At 41.1% G+C, this 20,913-nt stretch overlaps 1 protein-coding gene across 1 annotated transcript in view; it reads left to right on the forward strand.

Moving 5' to 3' along the window:
• Positions 1-20,913, forward strand: part of EPHA4 (EPH receptor A4) — a gene marked incomplete at its 5' end in the record, with an annotated part of 144,893 nt that overhangs the window by 58,612 nt on the left and 65,368 nt on the right. Inside the window, one exon of the mRNA XM_080689172.1 lies at positions 11,101-11,256. Within this exon, the coding sequence (XP_080545298.1) occupies positions 11,101-11,256 (156 nt within the window). The remainder of the gene's footprint in view (positions 1-11,100; positions 11,257-20,913) is intronic.

Genomic DNA, 20,913 nt, shown 5'->3' on the forward strand with positions numbered 1-20,913 from the left:
GGGTCCCCTTAAAGTCTAGAGGCACCTCTGCCAGATAGCACCCCATTCGATGTGAGAATGAGCGGCCTCTGCTCCTCCCCCAAGGCGGCGGTGGTTCATGGTCTCAGCCTCTCGGCTCTCAGTACGTGCTCAATAAACAGTCGCTCTAGTGATTACTCTTGCCATTATTATGTCTAAAGTCTTAATAAATGTTTGTGGAAACATGAATGGCCCAGTGAATGCACAATCCAGAGTACCTAGTAATGGATGAACATTTTCCATAATGATGCTAATCCACAGAGATGCATGGATTAAATTCAGATGCAGGAGTGAGAGGAGCAAAAGAAAAGAACAGCTGCTTCCTCCATTCAGTGCTCAGACCTGGTGTTTGTCATCTGTGGATCCATCCATAATGAACCACTAGTCTTTATGCACCCCAACTATCAAAGGGGAAGAAAGACAACAGGGACACATCAAAAAGCCCGGTGCTCTGTGAAATGTCACTGAGAATCCAGCTCCCAGTCCGTGGCTCCTGATTTGCATGCCAGCCCTGTGATTGATGTGCTGTTGGTGTGAGGATTGGTAGTTTACATCGTGTATTTGAATATTTCAGATGTGTTTCCAGATATTTTTAGTAATTTTATATTTGAGTCCAAGGCAGAGATTAGGTTTTTAAAAACATGGTTAAACATTTTTCTGCCTTCAGCTCATTATGACGTATTTGGGTGTCTTGATTTTTTTTTTTTTTTACACATGGTCATTTGTGATTTTCAACTTGCATTCATTTCCTTGAGCAATGCAAAGTTCCGTATATTAGGCCAACAGGTGTCCCCATATTTCTCATGAACGAAAAATGATTATAGAGCTATTCAGTTAAGTTATGCGCAATCTACTCAAATTTGCTTTTTCAATAGGATCAATAAATTGAGACAGATCAAGCAAACATTTATTAATCTTGAAGATTATCAAAGAGGCTGGGTATAGTGGCTCAGGTTTGTAAAAATAGTATTTGGGAGGCTGAGACAGGAGGGTTTCAGGTTCAAGGACAGCCTCAGCAACTTAGCGAGTCCCTCAGCAATGTAAGGAGACCCTATTTCAATCAATCAATAAATAAATCAGGCTGGGGGTGTAGGTAAGAAGTAGGATTCCTTTGGGTTCAATCCTCAGTACCAAAAAATTTAATAATAATAAGATTACTGAGGAAAGTCATAATCAATACTATAAAAAATTTTAGGGGAAAATTACATTAAAAAAGGAGAAATGTTCATAAAATCTGTAGCATTCGAGGAATTATACTGCTTGACTTGTTTTTTAAGATACAGTTGAGATGCACGAGACACATTCTTTTTATAGCAATTTTTCAATGTCCTAAGTGGGAGAATTGAAACAGGATTGGAGGAATAAGAAATCTTTATTTAATAAAATACATGCTTTAAAAAAAAACTTATGATGACAGGTTGCTCTTTCTGCCATCTATTATAAAATTGTCACCTCTTATCAAATTGAAATAATTTATCCATTTGTTTCTAACAATGCACTATTGTGATTTATTACAAATTCATGAGAACTTCTTTCTTAGAGAAAACTGCAGTAATCAAGTAAAAGTTCAGAGTAGTACTTTTGTCAATCCAGAGAACAACCTCTAGGACAGAATGCATTATGCCTTTCAAAGATACACAACCAGCCAGGCATGGTGGTACACGCTTATAATCCTGAGACTGGAGGATTGCAGTTCTTGGACAGCCTCAGCTACTTAGCGAGGTCCTCTGCAACTTAGAGAGACCCTGTTTCAAAATAGAGAATAAAATATAGGGTTGAGGGTGTAGCTTGGAGGTAGAATGCCTCTGGGTTTAATCCCCAGTACTAGGGGGGGGAAAAAAAAAAAGATACACAGTCACTTCCTTACCTCCTTCAGTGGGTGGGGCCATGGAAGAGACCAGTCAAGGAAGAGACCAATCATTCTCTTTCATGCAAATATGGAGTATCATTGCCTTTGTTTGGAGACCCAATGAGAGGCCAGAGTTACCAGCCAAAGACTGCTTTTACAAAGGTAGAATGGAGTCTGTGGTTTTCATCCCCAAGACCTCTACCCTGGATGGACCAGGGCTGGTTTTAATCTCAGTCTCTGACAATGGAATTAGGTCTTGTAAATGTTCTGAGAATTTCTTTCTCTTCAGTGTTTAGTTGAACTTCCACTGTTCAAGTTCCCTCTTTTCAAATTGATCTAAGGAAAACCACTCTTCACATAATAAGATAGTCAAGATGGAGACATAAGTTATCTTCCCTTTGCACTCTTTTTTGTTTGTGTGCGATAATTTTTTTGTGTGTAATTAACTTAAATTCGGCAAGCGCTATGTGACTTAGATTCTAGAGGATTTACTGCACCTTATGTGGAAACCATCTACATCTGACATTTTAGAATTACCCACCTATTTATGGGATTATACTGCATTTGTTCGTGAAAGAGCAAGGCAATTTTCAGCATTTCAGCTTGGGTTTTTTTCTGTCATTTTTCCCCTTGTCTGTTTTCCTGACAGCTAGCTCCAAGGTAAGAGAGGAGGCGAGGAAGGGGAGAAATAGGAGTGTGGCTTGCTGGAGGGGAAGGTGTGCATCATTAGCTCAGGGCAGGACGAAGAAACCGTCGAAACCCAGTGCAATAGTGGGTTTCATTTTTTCTTAATTATTTACACTTTTTTATTTTTTTTAGTAAAAAGACATTTTTACCCGATACTTATCTTGCTTTTGCCTGTGGCCAGTAAAGAAGTTGCAGATGTTATGAGCTGGAATTCAAGCCTAGGTTTTCTACCTTTGGTTAAAAAAAGTAATGAAACAGTAATGAAATAGTTATCCTAGAGTGTTTTTAGGAATTATAATCAGTCTTATTTAAAGAAAAATATTCCAAAAATGTTTGAATTATGTGGATTATCCTTATGCAGCCAGTTACAGTAGTAGAAACCAGTACCAATAGAAACAACCCTTTTAGTGAGAAGCACAGAGCAAGAGCAAGGTCTGTGCTTCCTTTCTCTGTGGACTATCTCAATCGTCACATCAGCCCTACAGGTAAAAATATTGAAGCAGTTAGTTGACCCAACTTTGTACTGTGTGTGTGTGTGTGTGTGTGTGTGTGTGTGTGTGTGTGTGTATGAATGTATGTATGTATTGTGTGTGTACGTGTTTCACTGGGGATGGAACCCGGGGGCATTCTACCTCTGAGATATACACCCAGATATATTTTGTTTTTTATTTGGAAACAGTGTCTCCTTAAGTTTCTGAGAATCTCACTAAATTACTGAGGCTGTTCTTGAACCTATGATCTTCCTGTCTCAGACTCCCAAGTACTAGGATTAAAAGCATCTGCCACCAAGCCCAGCTCCAAGTTCACACTTCTAACAAATAGCTGAGCCAAGAACCAAAGTTAGATATCAGGACTCCAGGTCTAAAACCTGGGCTTTCCCATTATGTCTCTGCTGCCCTTGGTAAAAAATACTGTGCAGTTTAAAACAAGATTGGATAGTAAGGAGGATAGCCTGGTAGAAAATAACTTTTCTTTTACCTTTGTCATTTTTCACTTACATTCCTTCTATTGTTGATTATAAAACGTCTCTGCCCTAAATATCTTAACTTTTCTAAATGGATGTCTGGTATAGTCCTTTATAAATTTGATTAAAGTAACCAAATGTAATATTTCAGTTCATCTTAATTTTTATATCTCCATCATTTCTCTGAAAGCAATTTTAAAATAAAGTCCGAAAGATATTAAAGACTGGCACCAAGTTAAAGCCTTTAAAACAACTCAATAAACCTTTTACAGATTACCCAAATGTTTAGTACAGAGGATGGACCAGTAGAGCCTTTCTAGGAACGGCATGAACTTGAATTGTTAGTTTCATAACTGACTTTTAGCAAATTGTTTATCCAGAGTTACACGCATCCATGCGTGTGCACACGCACACACACACTCACCACACACCACACACACACACATCTAATCTATTTAGTGAGTTTTTTAAGCTATTAGTTTTTTTTTTTTTAATTGGTTCACTGCAGTCATACATCTTAAGAAAATTATTAGGTTTTGGCACACTAAATTTACTCTCAAGAAACAGAAGTGTACAAAATCAAATAAATAAAGACTTCCTGTGCCACCTAGTAGTCATGAAACAGTATAAGAAGACAACTTATTTGAGAGAGTACTAGTTTGGTAATTTTTATTAAATTTTGATATTATTTACTTTGTAATGGTTGATTGAGACCTGGTCTTGCCATGCTTCCTAGGCGGGTCTCGAGCTCCTGAACTCAAGCAATGCCCATCTCAGCCTCCCAGGTGCTGGGACTGCTGACGTGTGCCCCTGCGCTATGGGGGGAGGAGGGGGCCTTTGAAGTGATTAATGCAATGATTAGCGTAACTCTATGTGAACTTCGTCTCTTTCTGTCCTTTGCAGCAATCTCTTTTTATAAGACTCCAGAATCTGCTCAATAACATTATGGGAACGAGGGGAATGCTTACCTTTTCTTAAGGAATCATTTCAGTTCGATAAGGAAGTCAAATGTTCTTCATATTTCAAAAATACCACTTTTCTGACATACCCCTTCTTTTTTTTTTTTTTTTTGGTGGTACTGGGGTTCCTGGAAGCCCTTCTACCTCCGGGTTACACTCCCAGACCTATTTTTACATTTTATATTTGGAAACAGGGTCTCCTAAGCCAGCGCGCGCGGCTGGCTTCGAACCTGCGCGATCCTCCTGTCTCTGCCTCCCAAGCGCGGGGATTACAAGCGTGCGCCACCACGCCCGGCGACATACCCCTTCTTAATGCCAAAACTGGTCATTCTTCTCCTGATAATAATTCCACTCTGTAGCATTTAGATACTGGAAAAAAGAAACGAAGCGGTTGGAGCTTATTTAAGATGAAGTATGCTTTGATATATTCACTCAGAAACGAATCCTTTGAACACAGGACAGTGTTTCTCAAAATGTGATCTTTGGACCAGCCTTAAGTACCACCAGAAAATCATAACCTTGGTTTTGAGGCCCAGTAACTTCATTCCTAAGTCCTTCAAGTCATTCTGCTGTCAGCTAGTTCCTGAGAAGATTAGAAGCTGCTCGACTTATGAAGTTAGAAGTCACTGAGATTTGGCACTCTAGCTCATTTGGGGTTCAGTTTATCTTCAATCTAAATAAAGGAATATTTCTTGGGAAGATGACTGGGGATTGAACCTAGGGGTGTTCTACCTCTGAGCTATACTCCCAACCCTATTTTATTTTATTTGTAATTGGAAACAGGGCCTTGCTAAGTTGCTGACGTGACCTCTAACCTGTGATCCTCCTGTTGCAGCCTCTCCGAAGCGTGCTCATTTAATTAGCTAATATCTCAAACTAGCGTTTAGGTGACAGTCCACGTGCATCATCAATGCCAAGCATTGGATTGCTTTGCAGTTGCACCGTGATCTGAGTGGCCCAGAAACCAAAAAACCAGTTTCATTATTTTATCACATAGATGCAAATAGTTCTTTTAGGATTCCCCCCCAAAATGTTAAGCCCTAAAGCAACATAAATTTAAAATTAATTGACATGCATAATTATAGAATTTTTAAGTCCTTAAAAGAAACTCACCTAAAAATAGGATAGCAAATTTGGGGAATTCACCCACATCAGTCTACATCATTTAATCAAGAAAAAGAAAGTCAACTTAAAAGTGGTTTTATTTCTAATAGTATTGAGTCAAATCGGTTTTTCCAATAAAAGAGTTGATGGAAACTTTTTACTATTTTCCAGCACTGGGAAGAAAGTATTCTTTATTAAACTTTGTCATTCGAAACCCAGGGAGGCACTGCAGGAAACAGAGGTCAAGGAGCCATGGATTCAACACTTAGCCTGGCATGCTCCTGAAACGAAACCCCGGCAAGCCACTTACCCCGGCAAGCCACTTAGAAATGAGCGTGTGCTCTAGACCAGCGATGGGCAAAGTGTGGTTCCTGAGCTCAGCTTTTATATGACGGAGCACTAATAATGGTTTTCATTGATTTGGTAATGGGAAGGTTTCCCTCGAACCTCAACAAAGTCATCGTTATGTCTCCAATAAAGAATTCCATCCTCATTCATACATCTGTAATATAAAAATAATTATCACTACTATCATATTTTGAATTTCATCACTGAAAACGCTGTGGGTATGTGTATTCTGTTTTGTTATACAAGTGCCCTCAGACTATCCTTGTCCTTTCTGTCCACTTGCAAAGCCTAAATTATTTTTGGCTTTTTACAGAGACATTTGCTAACTTCTAGACAAGGTGGTCTTTAGGGTTCTGTCAACAATCCGATTTTCAATTATTCTCAATGCTCGCAGTGAAACCAGTTATGGAAGGCAAATGATTTGGAAAGTAAAGATTTGTCAGAGTTTGGTTACATTTTCTTCTTACACTGTTGGTAAAATAGAATCAGATGAGTCTGGATAGAGCCTCATTTTTCTGGAACAATCTTCAGCCTGTATGTTTGAAAAGTAAGAGAAGCAATCTTTAGTATTTTCTTGGTCCGATATATCTAATATATTTAAGATTTGATATTTAATATATTTCTAATATATTTAGTATGCTTGGTATTTGATATTAGGTATCCAATATTAGATTATATATATAATAATTATATATATATATAATTTTTTTTTTTGGTGGTACTGGGGATGGGACCCTTCTACCTCCGGGCTACACTCCCAGACCTATTTTATATATTTTTATTAGGAAACAGGGTCTCTTAAGCCAGTGTGGCTGGCTTTGAACTTGCACGACCCTCCTGTCTCCGCCTCCCAAGCGCAGGGATTACAAGTGTGCGCCACCACGGCTAGAGATAATAATATATTTTGATGTTATATATCAAATACCTAAGCATACTAGATGTTATCTTCCCGGTTAACAAAAGACAGAGTTTCCCATTGAAACTGTTTAGAGTATATGCATCATATCACACCCACATGAGAAGATTGGAAAGGCCTTCAGGCTTCTCACAGCCAAAGATTTCTTGGGGACCAGTCTGGATAAATGGCTCAAATTCTTTCTAGAGAATTGCTGTTGGAATTTCAGTTTTGACCTTCAGGAGACTCCCTGTTAAAATGCAAATTTGTAACCTGGGAAGATAATTTTTAACCTCCTGTCCTAAGTGCTTTGCTGGTGTGAACCATCTCCCACCATGGCACAGGCAGAAGGCCACGGGAGAAGCCTACTCACAGAACCCTATCGCCAGAAGCCAGGCATCATCATTGGAAAGAGACAGGAGAAAGGTGTTTCTTGAGGAAGCATTTTGGACTTGTTCATGAAGTCATCGGCACTCAAAAATACTTGTCGCCGGGTGTGGTGGTGCAGGCTTGTAATCCCAGCATTTGGGAGGTGGAGACTGGAGGACCGTGGTTTGAGGACAGTCTCAGCTACTTAGAGAGGCCCTTTGCAACTCAGCAAGATCCTTTTTCAAAAATAAAAAGACTGGCCGGGTGTGGTGGCGCACGCTTGTAATCCCCGCGCTTGGGAGGCAGAGACAGGAGGATCGCGCAGGTTCGAAGCTAGCTGCGCGCGCCGGCTTAGGAGACCCTGTTTCCAAATAAAAATGTAAAAATAGGTCTGGGAGTGTAGCCCGGAGATAGAAGGGCTTCCAGGAACCCCAGTACCATCAAAAAAAAAAAAAAATAAAATAAAAATAAAAAAATAAAAAGACTGAAAAATAGTGCTGGAGGCGTAGCTCGGAGGTACCGCAAAAATAAACAAATATATAAATACAGGGTAGCAGTTCTCGGGCAGGGAGAATGATGGGAAATGATAACACGTGCCGATGCTCATTATGCCAAGTGCATCTTTCACTGGGGTTTTGTTGAGAATGAAAGAGACAGTGAAAATTTTAAGATGTGAGTAAGCGGTGAATAAATGCACGACGTACTTACACATTTATGCACCAACCCCCGGAAGCGCTGAAATGCGCGGAACCATCAATTTAGTGGGTCATTTCGAATGTAGCAGCGAAATGGCTGTGTGTGAAAAGCCACTGCTGTAGTTTGAGAGTGCCTTTCTAAGAATCCTGAAATATTAATAACATGGTCTTAATGTAGTTGAAGACAAAAGACTGTGTTAAAGGGAGCAAGGGCTGCCGAGAATAGCACAATGACGATTTTGTCGTTTTTCTGCTTGTGCTTGAAAAAGAAAAAAAGAAAAAAAAAGAGTAAAAATAACGTGTTAAAAGAACAGCAGCTTTCAATTGCCCAAATTGGTATAGAGCTCTGTGTTTCCCAAATGAATTCACATGTATTTATTCTTGGTAACATATTAATACCAGCTTCAAAGAAAAACAGAAAAAAATATATATATATGAACCTGCAAATATATTTCACCCCCCCACACACTTGAATTTGCACAATAAATACACTGAATTTCCTGACTTTAGCAAGTTAGGAGAAACAGCTTCCAATAGGATTTTTGTGAACTGAGTTTAATTTTTTAACTAGAAATAGTCTCGTAAGAATAGAAGTTGGGGCAAGAGCGACAGCGGTCCCCCCTTACACCTGTCACCATGTGACGTCAATCAGTCACTGGCTTTTTTCGGTCACCACTGGTGTTCCATTCTCACTATTCGATTTTAGATTTTGATTTGTAATGAAATCAAAGCACCCAGGAAGTCAGTGGGATGCATTGCAGAGTTGCCTTGGAAAGAAATAACAATCTGTGCCTTCTTGGCAGTCCTAATATGAGTTGCTTCGAGTTACTTTTTTTGTTGACCATGACTGATGGAGTGACAGGTGGCACCCAGGAATTTTGTGTCCCCATTCAGGGGCTCTCTCTGTTTGATGTGGAAAGCCAGGATTGATCCTCAATGTTCCTTCCTGCCAAAGCCTGGGTGTTGGAAAATAATGGAAACCCCAGGGCCAGCTTAAGCAGAACCCAAAAGCACCTTGCAAGTTGAACCTTATCTAATTATGCGATGTGTATAAACTCGAGGCACATAAATCTCAGTCACGGCAGCAACTTGTTTTTCTAAGACGCTTCGGTCCAGTGCAAGGCAAAAGCAAATCGGGGAGAGACTGATCTCTGCGCCCTTTTATTGTTGGTGTTCCACACATCGTAAAGTTTTGGCTCGTTAAAGGAAATTCCATAAACAACTTCAGTTAATAAGAGTGAAGTAACTTGTGTGCTTTTGTGAGCTCCTGCTAAACTCCCTTTCCGCTTGCCATTATGGGAGTATGATGGGGAAAATACCAGCAGGATATGCAGGCGGGCTTTCAAGCGGAGCTGTAGGGATGCTTCATGGTTGACTGTAGCTGACGGATGTGGCCCTGCCTCTACAGAGAATCAAGTTGTCCCTTGGATTTTGTTTGATCTCCTTTCTCTAAGATCGGCTCGATTGCTTAGCATGACTGGCCTCTTTAGTGGTCAGGCTGGTGGAAAATGTCCAATGAGTCCTTCTCTCAGCTGGCGCTCTAGATAGCATAAATATATCCCAAGGACAGGATAAATGAAGAGAACCGAGAGGAAATCATACTGAGATGATCATGGAGAAGTCACTTTTTTATATACCTCTGGCATTGTGGAATAACTATTCTTAATGGCCTTTCCTCTGTAAGTTTAATACTGATGTGTTGGTCAATTTTTACTCCAGGTTGGGACAAACTTGAGAGGTGATCATTAAGAGTCTGGTGAGGGGAAAGTAGGAAGAGAGGCCCTATTAATTATTTTTTATTATGAGGGTTTACAGCATTATTGAATTTTTCCACATTAATAAAAGTACCTCTTGGTGTCAATGTGATGTTTATAAAAATGAAGTCATGGAAAGTATATCAGGTGCATAAAAGAGTATATGACCCGTGTTCCCTGCACCAGCCTCCTGGGGAAAGGGTGCTGAGGAAAAATGGAGGGAGGGAGAAATGGGAGGCTTTTATTAACATAAAAACCAATACAAAATATTTGCTGATCTAAAAAGAAATAGTATATAAAGTCCCAGAGTCTCCAGTTAGTAGTTTTTATTACTACTGTGCCCTGAGATTGTGACCCATGCCTTTCAAACTCTTTTCTTTTCTATGTGGCTGCTTTTGTTGGTTTTTCAATTTAGTTATTTCTGTAGATGTAATTAGGAAATAATCACAGACCAATTTTTTTGTTAGCACTTGGACACACTTCCAACTGGTTGGTTAAAGACCACATTCTCAGATTCCAGAATGTGTGACTCAGAGTAGAAGCTTTGGGGGCAGAACACTTAGGGTCAAAGCTGGTTGCTGACACTTACCAGATGTATGATCTTGTACCAATAATTACCTGGTCACAGCTGGGGTTTCTAAGGTAAAAATATTAATAGTGCTTGTGGAAAGTGAGTGCTCTAAGAATTAAACAAGATGATGCATACAGAGGGTACCTGAATGTTTCAGTCAGCACTTTCACAGCTGTGACTCAAAATACCTGACAGCCACAACTTAGACAAAGAATCATTTGCTCACAGTTCTGGAGATTACAGAGGCTTCAGTTCATGTTATATCTGTGGAGCTCAAGGTATGTCAGTGGAAAGGACAGAGACAAAAGAGAGAAAGAATAAGTCAAAGTACTTTGCTTTCACTTCATGGAGGCTGAAAGCAGAGAGAGTAGGAAAGAGGTTCATGGATATATATGTAGTCCCCAAAGCCACAACCCCCAATGACACACCTCCTCCAGTCACACCCTACCTGCCTACCTTACCACCCAGTAAATTCATTAATTCATTGTATGCTGTGATGATATTAGAATCATCATATCTTAAACATTTTATCTCTGCACATTTTTGCCTTAACATATGAGCTCTTCCCAGGGACATTTTATATTCAAATCCTACCACTGGCATAAAGACAGTTGTTCAGTAAGCTTTGACTGTACTTCAACTTGATACCACAAGATTTAAGAAAATCTCTTAATAGGGGGATGCTTGGAACCTTCCCAGAAATGTAAATGGTCCTGAGGAGTGGCCATAACCGATTGGTGCTTCGAGTTGCTTTACTCGTATTTCGATCCAGTTGATCGCCAATCATTAACACAGACACCTCCTTCTGAGTCAAAGTGATGGCTTCACATGTTGCTCTGCTGTATTCACAGTGGCTAATATGCATCTTTTTTTCTCCTTCCCCACAGCTTGTAAAATCGGCTATTACAAGGCTCTGTCTACGGATGCCAACTGTGCCAAGTGTCCGCCCCACAGCTACTCTGTCTGGGAAGGAGCTACGTCGTGCACCTGTGACCGGGGCTTTTTCCGCGCTGACAACGATGCTGCCTCTATGCCCTGCACCCGTAAGTTGTTTTCCTGTCTCCTATTTTTGTGATGCCAACGGCTTGGATTATCGCCTAGCAGGGCACTGCCAGGTCTTCTCCCAGGATAACCACGCAGGGGGCAAATTAGATCAAGCACGCATCCTTTCTCTATCATAGCAGGGGGAATGATTGTGAAAAGAAAGGGTCTTTTTCACGGTCTTCGGTTGTCTTCAACTGCGCAGCTGCCAGCAGACTACTTTGTGGAACTGAGATTGAGTGTTCAGGGGCTGTCTGACAGTGTAATTAGAGCTGAGACTAGAATTTATAAATGGCTTTACCATTGCATCGAGGACCCGGGAAAGCTTGACAGCTGGGGGAGAAACAGGTAGGGAGGAGTTTGGGGAATGTGGTTTCAGTCTGTAGAGAGACAGCTCAGTGCGGACTGAGGTCATTGCTCAAGTGGCCATTACACCTCTTCAGTCTTTCCCAGAGTTTTGTATCCATAACACTTAGGCCCAAGTCCTAAGAAGTGCTTGTTTGATGATGAGCACTTAATAAATGTTGTACTAATAAATGCATGGGGCTGGCAAGCTTGGTATGAAAGGAGACTAGAGAGATCCCTTCTCACACTTTTATTTGGACAGTTTCCCTAGGTGTTGACATTCCTGTCAGGCCCAGTCTGGGCTTCAAAGACCCTGCTTGGCTGTGACCTTGACCAGGACAGGATGATGGGTCCAGGCATTTCATTTGATGAAGTCTCTCTGTGGACATAGCCTAGGGCTTCAGGGTACGCATCTTCCATAGGCTTTGGTTGGTTTCCCAGCCCACTGTTCAGTAGCTGAATTCAGCAACTGTTTTACCTCTGAGCTCTGTTTTATCCCCTGTATGGTATCCCTTCCCAAAATGCTTGGGGGCAGAAGTGCTTTATTTAGGTTTAGGATATTTTTGGATTTTAGAGTATCTCCCTACAAGTAACGCGCTATCTTGGTGATGGACCCATGTCTAAACCTGAAACCCACTCATGTTTTATATACATCTTAAACACACAGCCTGAAGGTAAAACTTATTCAATGTTTTTAGAGCATCGGCACTTTGACTGCAACCCATCCTGTGAGGTTAGATGCAGAATTTTCCCTGCATGGTGTGCACTCAGAAAGAATCGGAGTTTAGAAGATTTTTTGATTCGGGGTTTGGGGAAGCACAGCCTCGACCTCCATATCGCTCTTGGTATCCAATGAGCTACTTCATCTATTTTGACATTTCCTGTCATTATAACTATTATTATTTTGTTCCTTGACTTCTATAAATTCCACCTTGGCTGGCCCTGGACCAGTGTCACTGGAAATAGAAGTTCTGTCTGGTTTTTGAGCTGCGGGGGCTGCTGCAAAGCTATTATTTAGCCCCATCAAGAACCACCTTTGAAAGGAGTGGGGAGAGAGACTTCAGGCCCATCCTCGTTTTGTGCTTAAGTTACCATAGCCTCTGGAGTTTCTTTAATAAGAGACACCAGTAATAATAATGATGACAATTTAAAAATTATATCCAGGTAACATATTAGGCACTTTCAATGAACCTTATCACCTGGATCACGCTATAGCAAACCCATTTAGTAGGTGTTATCTTCATTCTACAGAAAAGGTAACTGCGGCCCAGACACCACTACCACCCCCAACCTCCCTCCTGGTACAGAGCTGCATAACCTAAAAACTCACATTGTTTCTAGTTTCTCAGAGGTTCCCTTGCCTGGATTACCCGGGTGAAACATAAATTTCCAAAGTTAAGGTGTACAGAGGGTCCTCCCTAGACTTGTAACCATAAACAAAGATTTGTCCACCTCCTTCATTTTCCTAGTTCTTCTGCAGGCTCAACACTTTCTCTGGATGACTACTTTTTTTTTTTTTTAACTTGCCAAAATCCTCTCTGTTCCCACTCTAACAATCTAAGTACTTCTGCGCTAGGTTTCATTTTGTGTGATTCACTTAATAATCAACTCCCTACCTCTATCCACACGCACTACCCACAACTCTCCAGTGGTGGGAAATTAGGGCTCACTAGCGAGCCCAAGACAAACTATTTGGGGCTGTCATTTGCTTGCACCGTGCAGCCCACCTTTCTTCCTTTCTTGTCTTGTCTTTTTTTTCTTTTCTCTCTTATTTTTCTTGGTGGAGGGGGTGGTAATAGGATTGAACTCAGGAGTGTTCTACCTCTGAGCTACACCTCCAGCCCTTTTTATATTTTATTTTTGAAACAGAGTCAAACTAAGTTGCTTTGCCTAGCCTTAAACCTGCCATCCTTGTATTTTGGCCTCCCAAGTACTAGGGTTTCAGGTGTGCGCCACCATGCCTGGCTAGCCCCCCACCCCCTACTTTCCATACAGAGGAAACCTCTTCCAGGACGAGGTGTGATCCTGTTACGGATGGCGCCCTCTTTGATGGCACGGCCTGGCTTTCTTCTGAGTAGTTTTTAGTCTGGTGATTCTGTCCTGTTGTCCAGCAGTCAAAAGACTTTGTGCCAATCATTTATTTAACCACTGTGCCTTCCTACTTGGGAGTTTAGGGTCCACCCAAACATTGCCATCTGTCTGTGATACTGGACTGTTACATATATGTGTGATAACGAGACAGCAGTTGAGCCCTGGAAATTTTACATTTTTGTTGGAATAAACTCTGTGTGAGCTTTATATCCTGATGATACAAATGAAAGAATATATTGATTTTAACATATAGATGGACTGACAATTTTAAGCATTTAGAGTATTTTTTCATTTTTTCTGAGATTATCATCATCATCATAATCTCATCATCATTATTATTTTTTTTTGCAGTACTGGGGATGGAACCCAGAGGCATTCTACCTCTGAACTACATCCCCAGCCCCTATTTTTTTTTAATCCTTTATTTTGAATCCGGGTCTCCCTGAGTTGCAAAGGAGCTCACTAAGTAGCTGAGGCTGGCTTTGGACTGTGATCCTCAGCCTCCCGAACGCTAGGATTACAAGCATGCGCCACCACACTGGGCCTGAGATTATTTTTTCACAATGTTGAGTAAAATGGTGGCTTTTGGAGCCACAGATAAAAGGTCCATGAAAATCCCAAGGTGATAGGTGATCCTTTCTCTCCTGCTGTTGAACTCCTCTTCACTGCTTCAAGGTCCTCTGCATCGCCCTTATGCATCCCACCAACTCAGCACCAGCTTCTCTATGATGGGGAGGTATGAAGGGCAACTATGGTACTGATGATCACACCACAGTCTTGCAAGGCAGACGGCCCTGGCTCTGATCACAAACCAGCACAATTAGTGGTGACCCAGAGAAGGTGTTAAGTCTCTCCAAATTCTTATCTGTAAAATGGATTCTCACTGTCTACTATGCCTGGAATTGCTTTGAGGAGTAAATAAGAAAACAGTTGCAAAGGTCTGGCACATGGTAAGGACCTAGTAAATGTTTGTTTTCTTCCTCCTTCATCCCCAGTTGGTCCATTCCTTCCTCATACCATCTTCACAGCAGGTCGCCAGTTTGTCTTTTTAGTGATTTTCACCCTTGGCTACACAAAGAAATTGTTTGAAGGCCACATGGCACCCCAAGATCACTGGGCAGGAGGTGGGACTCAAAAACCAGTATTTTGAGAAGTTAGCCTGTTAATTCCATTGCATACTCAAGGCTGAGATCACTTCTGTGTGGAGCTGAAATTTTTAAGTTATTATTAACTTTTAACTTACAGTATTAATTGCCTAAGTCTTGTAAAACCTCCTTTGAGAAAGGGATGGTGGGGGAGGCGACATACTTTACAAATAAATATAAGTAATAGTAACTTAGGCAAGCAGAAGTAGAATCTAGTTCTTCGCCTCTGGCTCTTCTTCTAGGTTTCTCCCTTCCCGCTGATTGGAGGAGACTGCCTTTGCTAATACAGAAGCCACTGGGCACATGTGGCTATTTAAATGTAGAGTCCGGATCATGAACTGTAAAATTCAATTGCTTCTTCATGTGTACCACATTTCCAGGGCTCAGTAGCCACATGGGGCTACCAGAGGCAGCAAAGGGTTGCAGAGCTGCAGGAAGTTTCTGGCACTGCACAAAGTTCTATTGGGCAGAGCCAGAGAAGACATTTCAATAGGGAAGACAGTGGGAGTTTCTCAAAGAACCTCTTGTTCAGATAACCCAAAGGATAAGCTTGACAGGATTCTCTTGACAAGATGTGGGGCTAGAAAGGAACGTAAACATCAGGGATCCTTTCAAACTGACTCCAGCCTCTAATCAGTTCTTACCAGTTGGTTAAGCCAGGTGACAAACCCAATTCCCTTGTGCTGACAGCCATGATAATCAGGCACCTTCTTTGTTCATTATGCTGTCTTTAACCCAGCATTCTCATGCAGCCCCGCATTTAGTGATCGCTCACTGTGACGGCACACTAATGAAGAAATAAAACACACTCTCCCAGACTCATTCTTCTAGCCAAAGAGACTCTGCTCCACTGGCTTGTAAAATCAGGTTTTTGTTCACTTGGAGACCGATTAGACCAGGTGAATGCAAGTAGCATCAGCTAATTTAGAGGGAGACTCCTAGAAGTTTACACCATCCACACTGCTGGAAGACTCAGGGGAACTTAATAATAGATAAATATTTTGGAGGAAGAACTTTGAATGGGGCCTCTGGTTAGGTTGATGTAAATGGCTGCAAATGAGATGTAGTGAGATACTTCCATTGGGAAGTTTTCAGAATATGATACCTCTTTAGAATATGGAGTTTAGAACTTCTTCAACGGAAGGTGGGCACAGAAGTCACTTAGGGATTAGTAAGCAGCAAAGAGGTCAGGCCCGAGAGTCTCCACTTCTAGAAATTTCCAGGTGATGCTGAAGTGTCTGGTGTGTAAATCAGTTGTCCTTGGTAGCAAGGACGTAGGCTTCCCACCAGATGGAGGGCACTAGATAGGAGATACTCTCTGTCCTACCTTCAACTCTCAGGTCTGTTCATTTCAGTGGTGACTCTAGAAAGATAACGATTTCAAAATTCCCAACATTCTCCCTTAATAGAAATTGAATTCTTAACTTGTCTCCTATGTGATGAACTCCAACCTAGCGTGGAGTCACATGACTAAATGCACTCACCATGAATTTTTTTTTCTTATGTGTCTGTTATTTTTTCCCCAGAGTTCCCCCTAAGTTATTGCCATAGAGTACAAATGGGAATGTTGACCTCTCACACCTCTGTAATTCAAGAAAGGCAATAGGGGTTTCTGGCAACATTGCCAATAGGACAGACACCATTACTTCTACTTGGAAAATGATGACATGTACACTGAAGGAGGGATTTTAATTTCATGAATGATTTATTTTGTTTTATGCTATTTTTGTATGTATGGGGGATTGAACCCGGGGCGGTCTACCTCTACACCACACCCCCAGCCCTATTTTACTGTTTATTTTAAAATAGGGTTTCACTAAGTTGCTGAGATTGGCCTTGAACCTGGGATTCTCCTGTCTGAGCCTCCCAAGTACTGAGATTACAGGCATGGGCCACCATGCCCAGCTTCAGGAATCATTTTTTGGCAGGGATTTTGATGTGACTTGCTAATGGAATTAGTGCCCTTTAACTACAAGTGCTGGGCCCTTCCCTCCTCCAGATCTCTTTCCCCTTTTTCTTTAGTGTGAAATGTGGTCTGACAGCAGTGGGAGGGGTGCACTACATAGCCCAGAAGGAAGATTTTTGATTGCCTTAGTCCTTCAGTTGCTTGTCTAATAATTGTCATGAGAAAGGTCTTCATTTCCCCTGCTGAGAGGCAAAGTCAATATTATATTAAGGTAACTTTCCAATTTTCTACTGTATTTCAAAAAGTGCTTAAAAGGGCCTTAGGAGCCGGGCATGATGGCACTGTCTTATAATCTCGGTACTTGGGATCCAAAAAGATTGTAGATTCGTGGCCAGTCTCAGCAAACTGTAAGGCCCTCTGCAATTTATCAAGACCCTGTTTCAAAAAAATAGGGCCCAAACAAAACAAAACAAAAGTCTTAGGAAGGTAGTAAGTGGTAGTAAGTGGCTTCACTGGTCTTTCTCAAAAAGTAGCTAATTTGTTATTTTTCCGCCTCTGCTTACAACTCTGACTGGGGTGTTTTTTCATATTTTTCTAATGGAAACATGTGCTTGTGCTTTGGGTCTTTATTTAACTTGTGGGATGAAAGGTATCAGAGCCTCACGATTGGGCATACTCTGTAAATGAGAGTTTATGATGTTAGATTGCCAACTTGAAGGGCCTTCACAAATCTGTCTCCAAGTAAATGGCCTCGAATAATTCCGTCAGCTGTGCCAAACAAACAAAGAGTGATTGATTGATGCTTAGACGTGGCCTAAAATATTCCAAAATTGCAGCTTTTAAAGACAATTTATACTGGAAGAGCCGAGAGCTAATGAGGGCAAATTTCCCCGAGATTTAGGACGAGGGGTCCTGATTTGAGAAAGCTTTCTGCAGTTTTAGCTTATCAAAAAATCGAAATCGCCCAGCTCCAAACAACAAACGTGGCTTGCTTTGTCTTTACATTTGCCTTTTCTAATTGAATTCAGTGTGCTACCGTATTTCCTCCAGAAAGTGTATTGTTTTAAAATTACCATTTCGGTTCTATTACTCCAAGCCCTCGCTTCTAATGCTTCCTGACAGTTATCAACATAATGAACAATAATGAATTGATGAGCAATCTTCAGTGGAAACCCAATGTCATCCCACTGGTGCTGTGTGACTGTGTTGTTAAAATCTGAATGCAAATTAAAATAGCATCGTCCTTAGTTGTTTCCAAGGTCAGGAGAAGAGAGGCTGACTCTTTCTGTCTCTTTCTTTCTTTTCTCTCTCTCTCTCTTTCTTCCTTTTCCTCCTCTAATTTAGATAATCTCACATCCATTTTCAAAAAAGCTCTTGAAGGTGCCCCTGATGTTCAGTTCAGTTCTCTACCCCAAAGATTTACATGCTTAACAGTCTGGCTAAGGGATTTGGAGAGGGATGTCTAGAGTGAGGCTTTGATGTATAAACCATCGGATAAAAAGCAGCCTTCAGTTTCAAGTAAACTACATTTTTCCCCCCCTGCCCAAAAGCATATTTCTTTTTTGCTTTAGAGCTGCAAGTAGCTAATCACAAAATGATGGGAAGGGGCTGCGTTCTATGAAACTAGTCAGTGAGGTTACAGTTAGCTCTGGTGAAAGACTAGTTAATTCAGGAGTGAGAACAAAGGCTCAGATTTCCCCAAGTGTTGTTAATGTGTTTCGGAAGATCCATTGCTTAATCTCTAAGCATTTTATCATCGATGACATCAATCATTCCTGCGAGCATTTTGGTATGAAAAATTGCGAATCCAAGATTTCCAAGGGGATTTCTTATTTCATGTCGTACATCAAGTTTGCAGTGTAACAGGGTAGTTTCGTACTGCATTCTCTTTGTCATCGATGAAAACTCAGATGGAGACACCGACTCCCCATTGCCGGATTACGAGCTTGGTTTTTGGTTTAGAACATACGTTCCCACTGCCTCTTGTCAGTTGATAAGCCAGCTAATGTGTCCGTCCCTGGACCATACAAACCGATCAAAGCAATCAAAGGCATTTTGACAATTCAGATGCAGCCTTCCACCCACTCCATTTCTAAGCTGTTTCTTTAAAGCTCAGTAGTGTAAAGTCTGACATTAGTCCTTCTTTCTCTGTTTTGGATCGCCTCTGACTTTTTTTAATTTTTATTTGTTTAAATTTGGGGGTTCTGGGAATTGAACCCAGGATCATTCTATCTCCAAGCCATACCCCTCAGCCCTTTTTTATTTAGTCATTTGAAAACAGGGTCTCTTTAAGTTGCTGAAGGCCTTGCTCAGTTGAGGCTGGCTGGAGCCTGCAATCTCCTGTCTCAGCCTCCCAAGTATAAACTGAGATTACAGCCATGTGCCAGCATGCCTGGCTGGAAATTAAATATTTTAACTACTGATAGGAAAAGCACCTCTAGAGAACAAAGTGCAGGATTCTTTTTTGATGACAGTTAAGAAGAGAGAAGAAAATTCACCAGGTGTGCTGAGTGGGAGGCAGGAGGTGGGCTTTGGGCTGATCGCTCGTCACTTGACTGTTTGCGAAAATTAAAAGCATCCTGATATTCCTTGAACCATCCAGTATCATCGCATTGAATTCTTTTACAAAACAACGCCACTTTAGTCTCTTTTTTCTTCTCCAAGGTACTTTGCATTTTATAAGGATGAACACTATGGAGTGAATTCAATTAGAAAATGCATAGGTTTGAGCGGCCCCGACGTATGCGCGAGTGAAGCCTTGAATCATCTGCCAGTGCCGTTTAGCCAGGTTATTACGATTTTTCTACCACCATGAATAATTAAGGGTGGCCTGTCATCAGCCAAGCCCTGTCACTTCTGGAGAGCATTTGTGACACTATTCAAGGAAGCCAGACATTGGTTATTCACAGCATGCGTCTTTGAAAAAGGGTCAATTATGCATTTTTCCTGAGATCCCCTGGGGTGACAACAGGGGTACCTTCTTTGGTATCCGCCTTTTGATTTTCCTCTTAGAGTTGACTCTTGCCCCACCTACTACTAGAGCCCAGCAGAAGATAATCTGAGAAAAGAGTCTTTTTATAGAGATGTAATTGCTCCTCTTCCTCCCCGCCTATGATCATCGGCCAATGAAAAAGAAAAGAACCTTTAACAAACTCTTGCTTCATCTTTTTTTTTCTTTTTTTTTCTTTTTTTTTTTTCTTTTTTAACTCTTTAGGGGGAGACTGAACCCAGGGCCTTGTACCTACTAGGCAAGCCCTTTACCACTGGGCTCCATTCCAGTCATTTTGTTTGTTTGTTTGTTTGTTTATGCGGTGCTGGCGATGGAACCCAGGGGGGCATTCTACCTCCAAGCTATACCCCCAGCCCTATTTTTTATTCTTTATTTTGAAACAGGGTCTCACTGAGTTGCCCAGGTTGGCCTCAAACTTGTGATCCTCCTGCTTCAGCCTTCTGAGTAGCTGGAATTACAAGCTTGCACCACCACTCCCAGCTGACAGCAACTCATAACTACCCTCTTGGCTAGAAATTAGATACCTGAGAGGACATAATCCAAAAGGCAATGCTAGCCAGCCAACTTCATAAAGAGCGGGGAAACAAGGAGAAATTTAACTCTGAAATGGATTGAGAAAATTGGAAGCTTTCTACTTCTGTCCAAAAAAAGGATTCATAGTTCAGTTTCCTTGTTTTCTTTTTTCCCCTTCTTTTCTTCTTGTTTTCTTTAAATAACTTTTACCTCTATGAAGCGGAGGGGCGTCTTTCAGCCAAGGTGTCTGAGTCTCTGATGGAAGCTTTGTACGTACTGGCTATATTAATTTGGATGAATGGCTTAACTTTTCTTATCTTAGTGTTTGGTCATCAGACTGCTAGGGAAGCAAGTATTTATTCTGTTTAATTTTTGTTATAGGGATTAAAGATAAGGCATGAAAAAGTGCTATGTAAAAAATGTAAATTAATGAGCAAGCTAGCTAATTCCCAAAGGCGATGCCTAGTCATACTTTTCTTGCCCTTAAATATTGTAACTTCCTCATGTATAACTGAGAATTTATAAAGTAATTGAACTTCAAATGAGTCATCTTAATGTGAAGAAACCCCTAAATAACCCAGGAAAGAAAGGATAAAAAAGTATATGCCTGTAATCCCAGGGTTTACGGGACAGGAGGATCACAGCAGGT

This window comes from Muscardinus avellanarius (genome assembly GCF_963383645.1).
Source record: "Muscardinus avellanarius genome assembly, chromosome: 2".
NCBI classification, from domain to species: Eukaryota; Metazoa; Chordata; class Mammalia; order Rodentia; family Gliridae; genus Muscardinus; species Muscardinus avellanarius.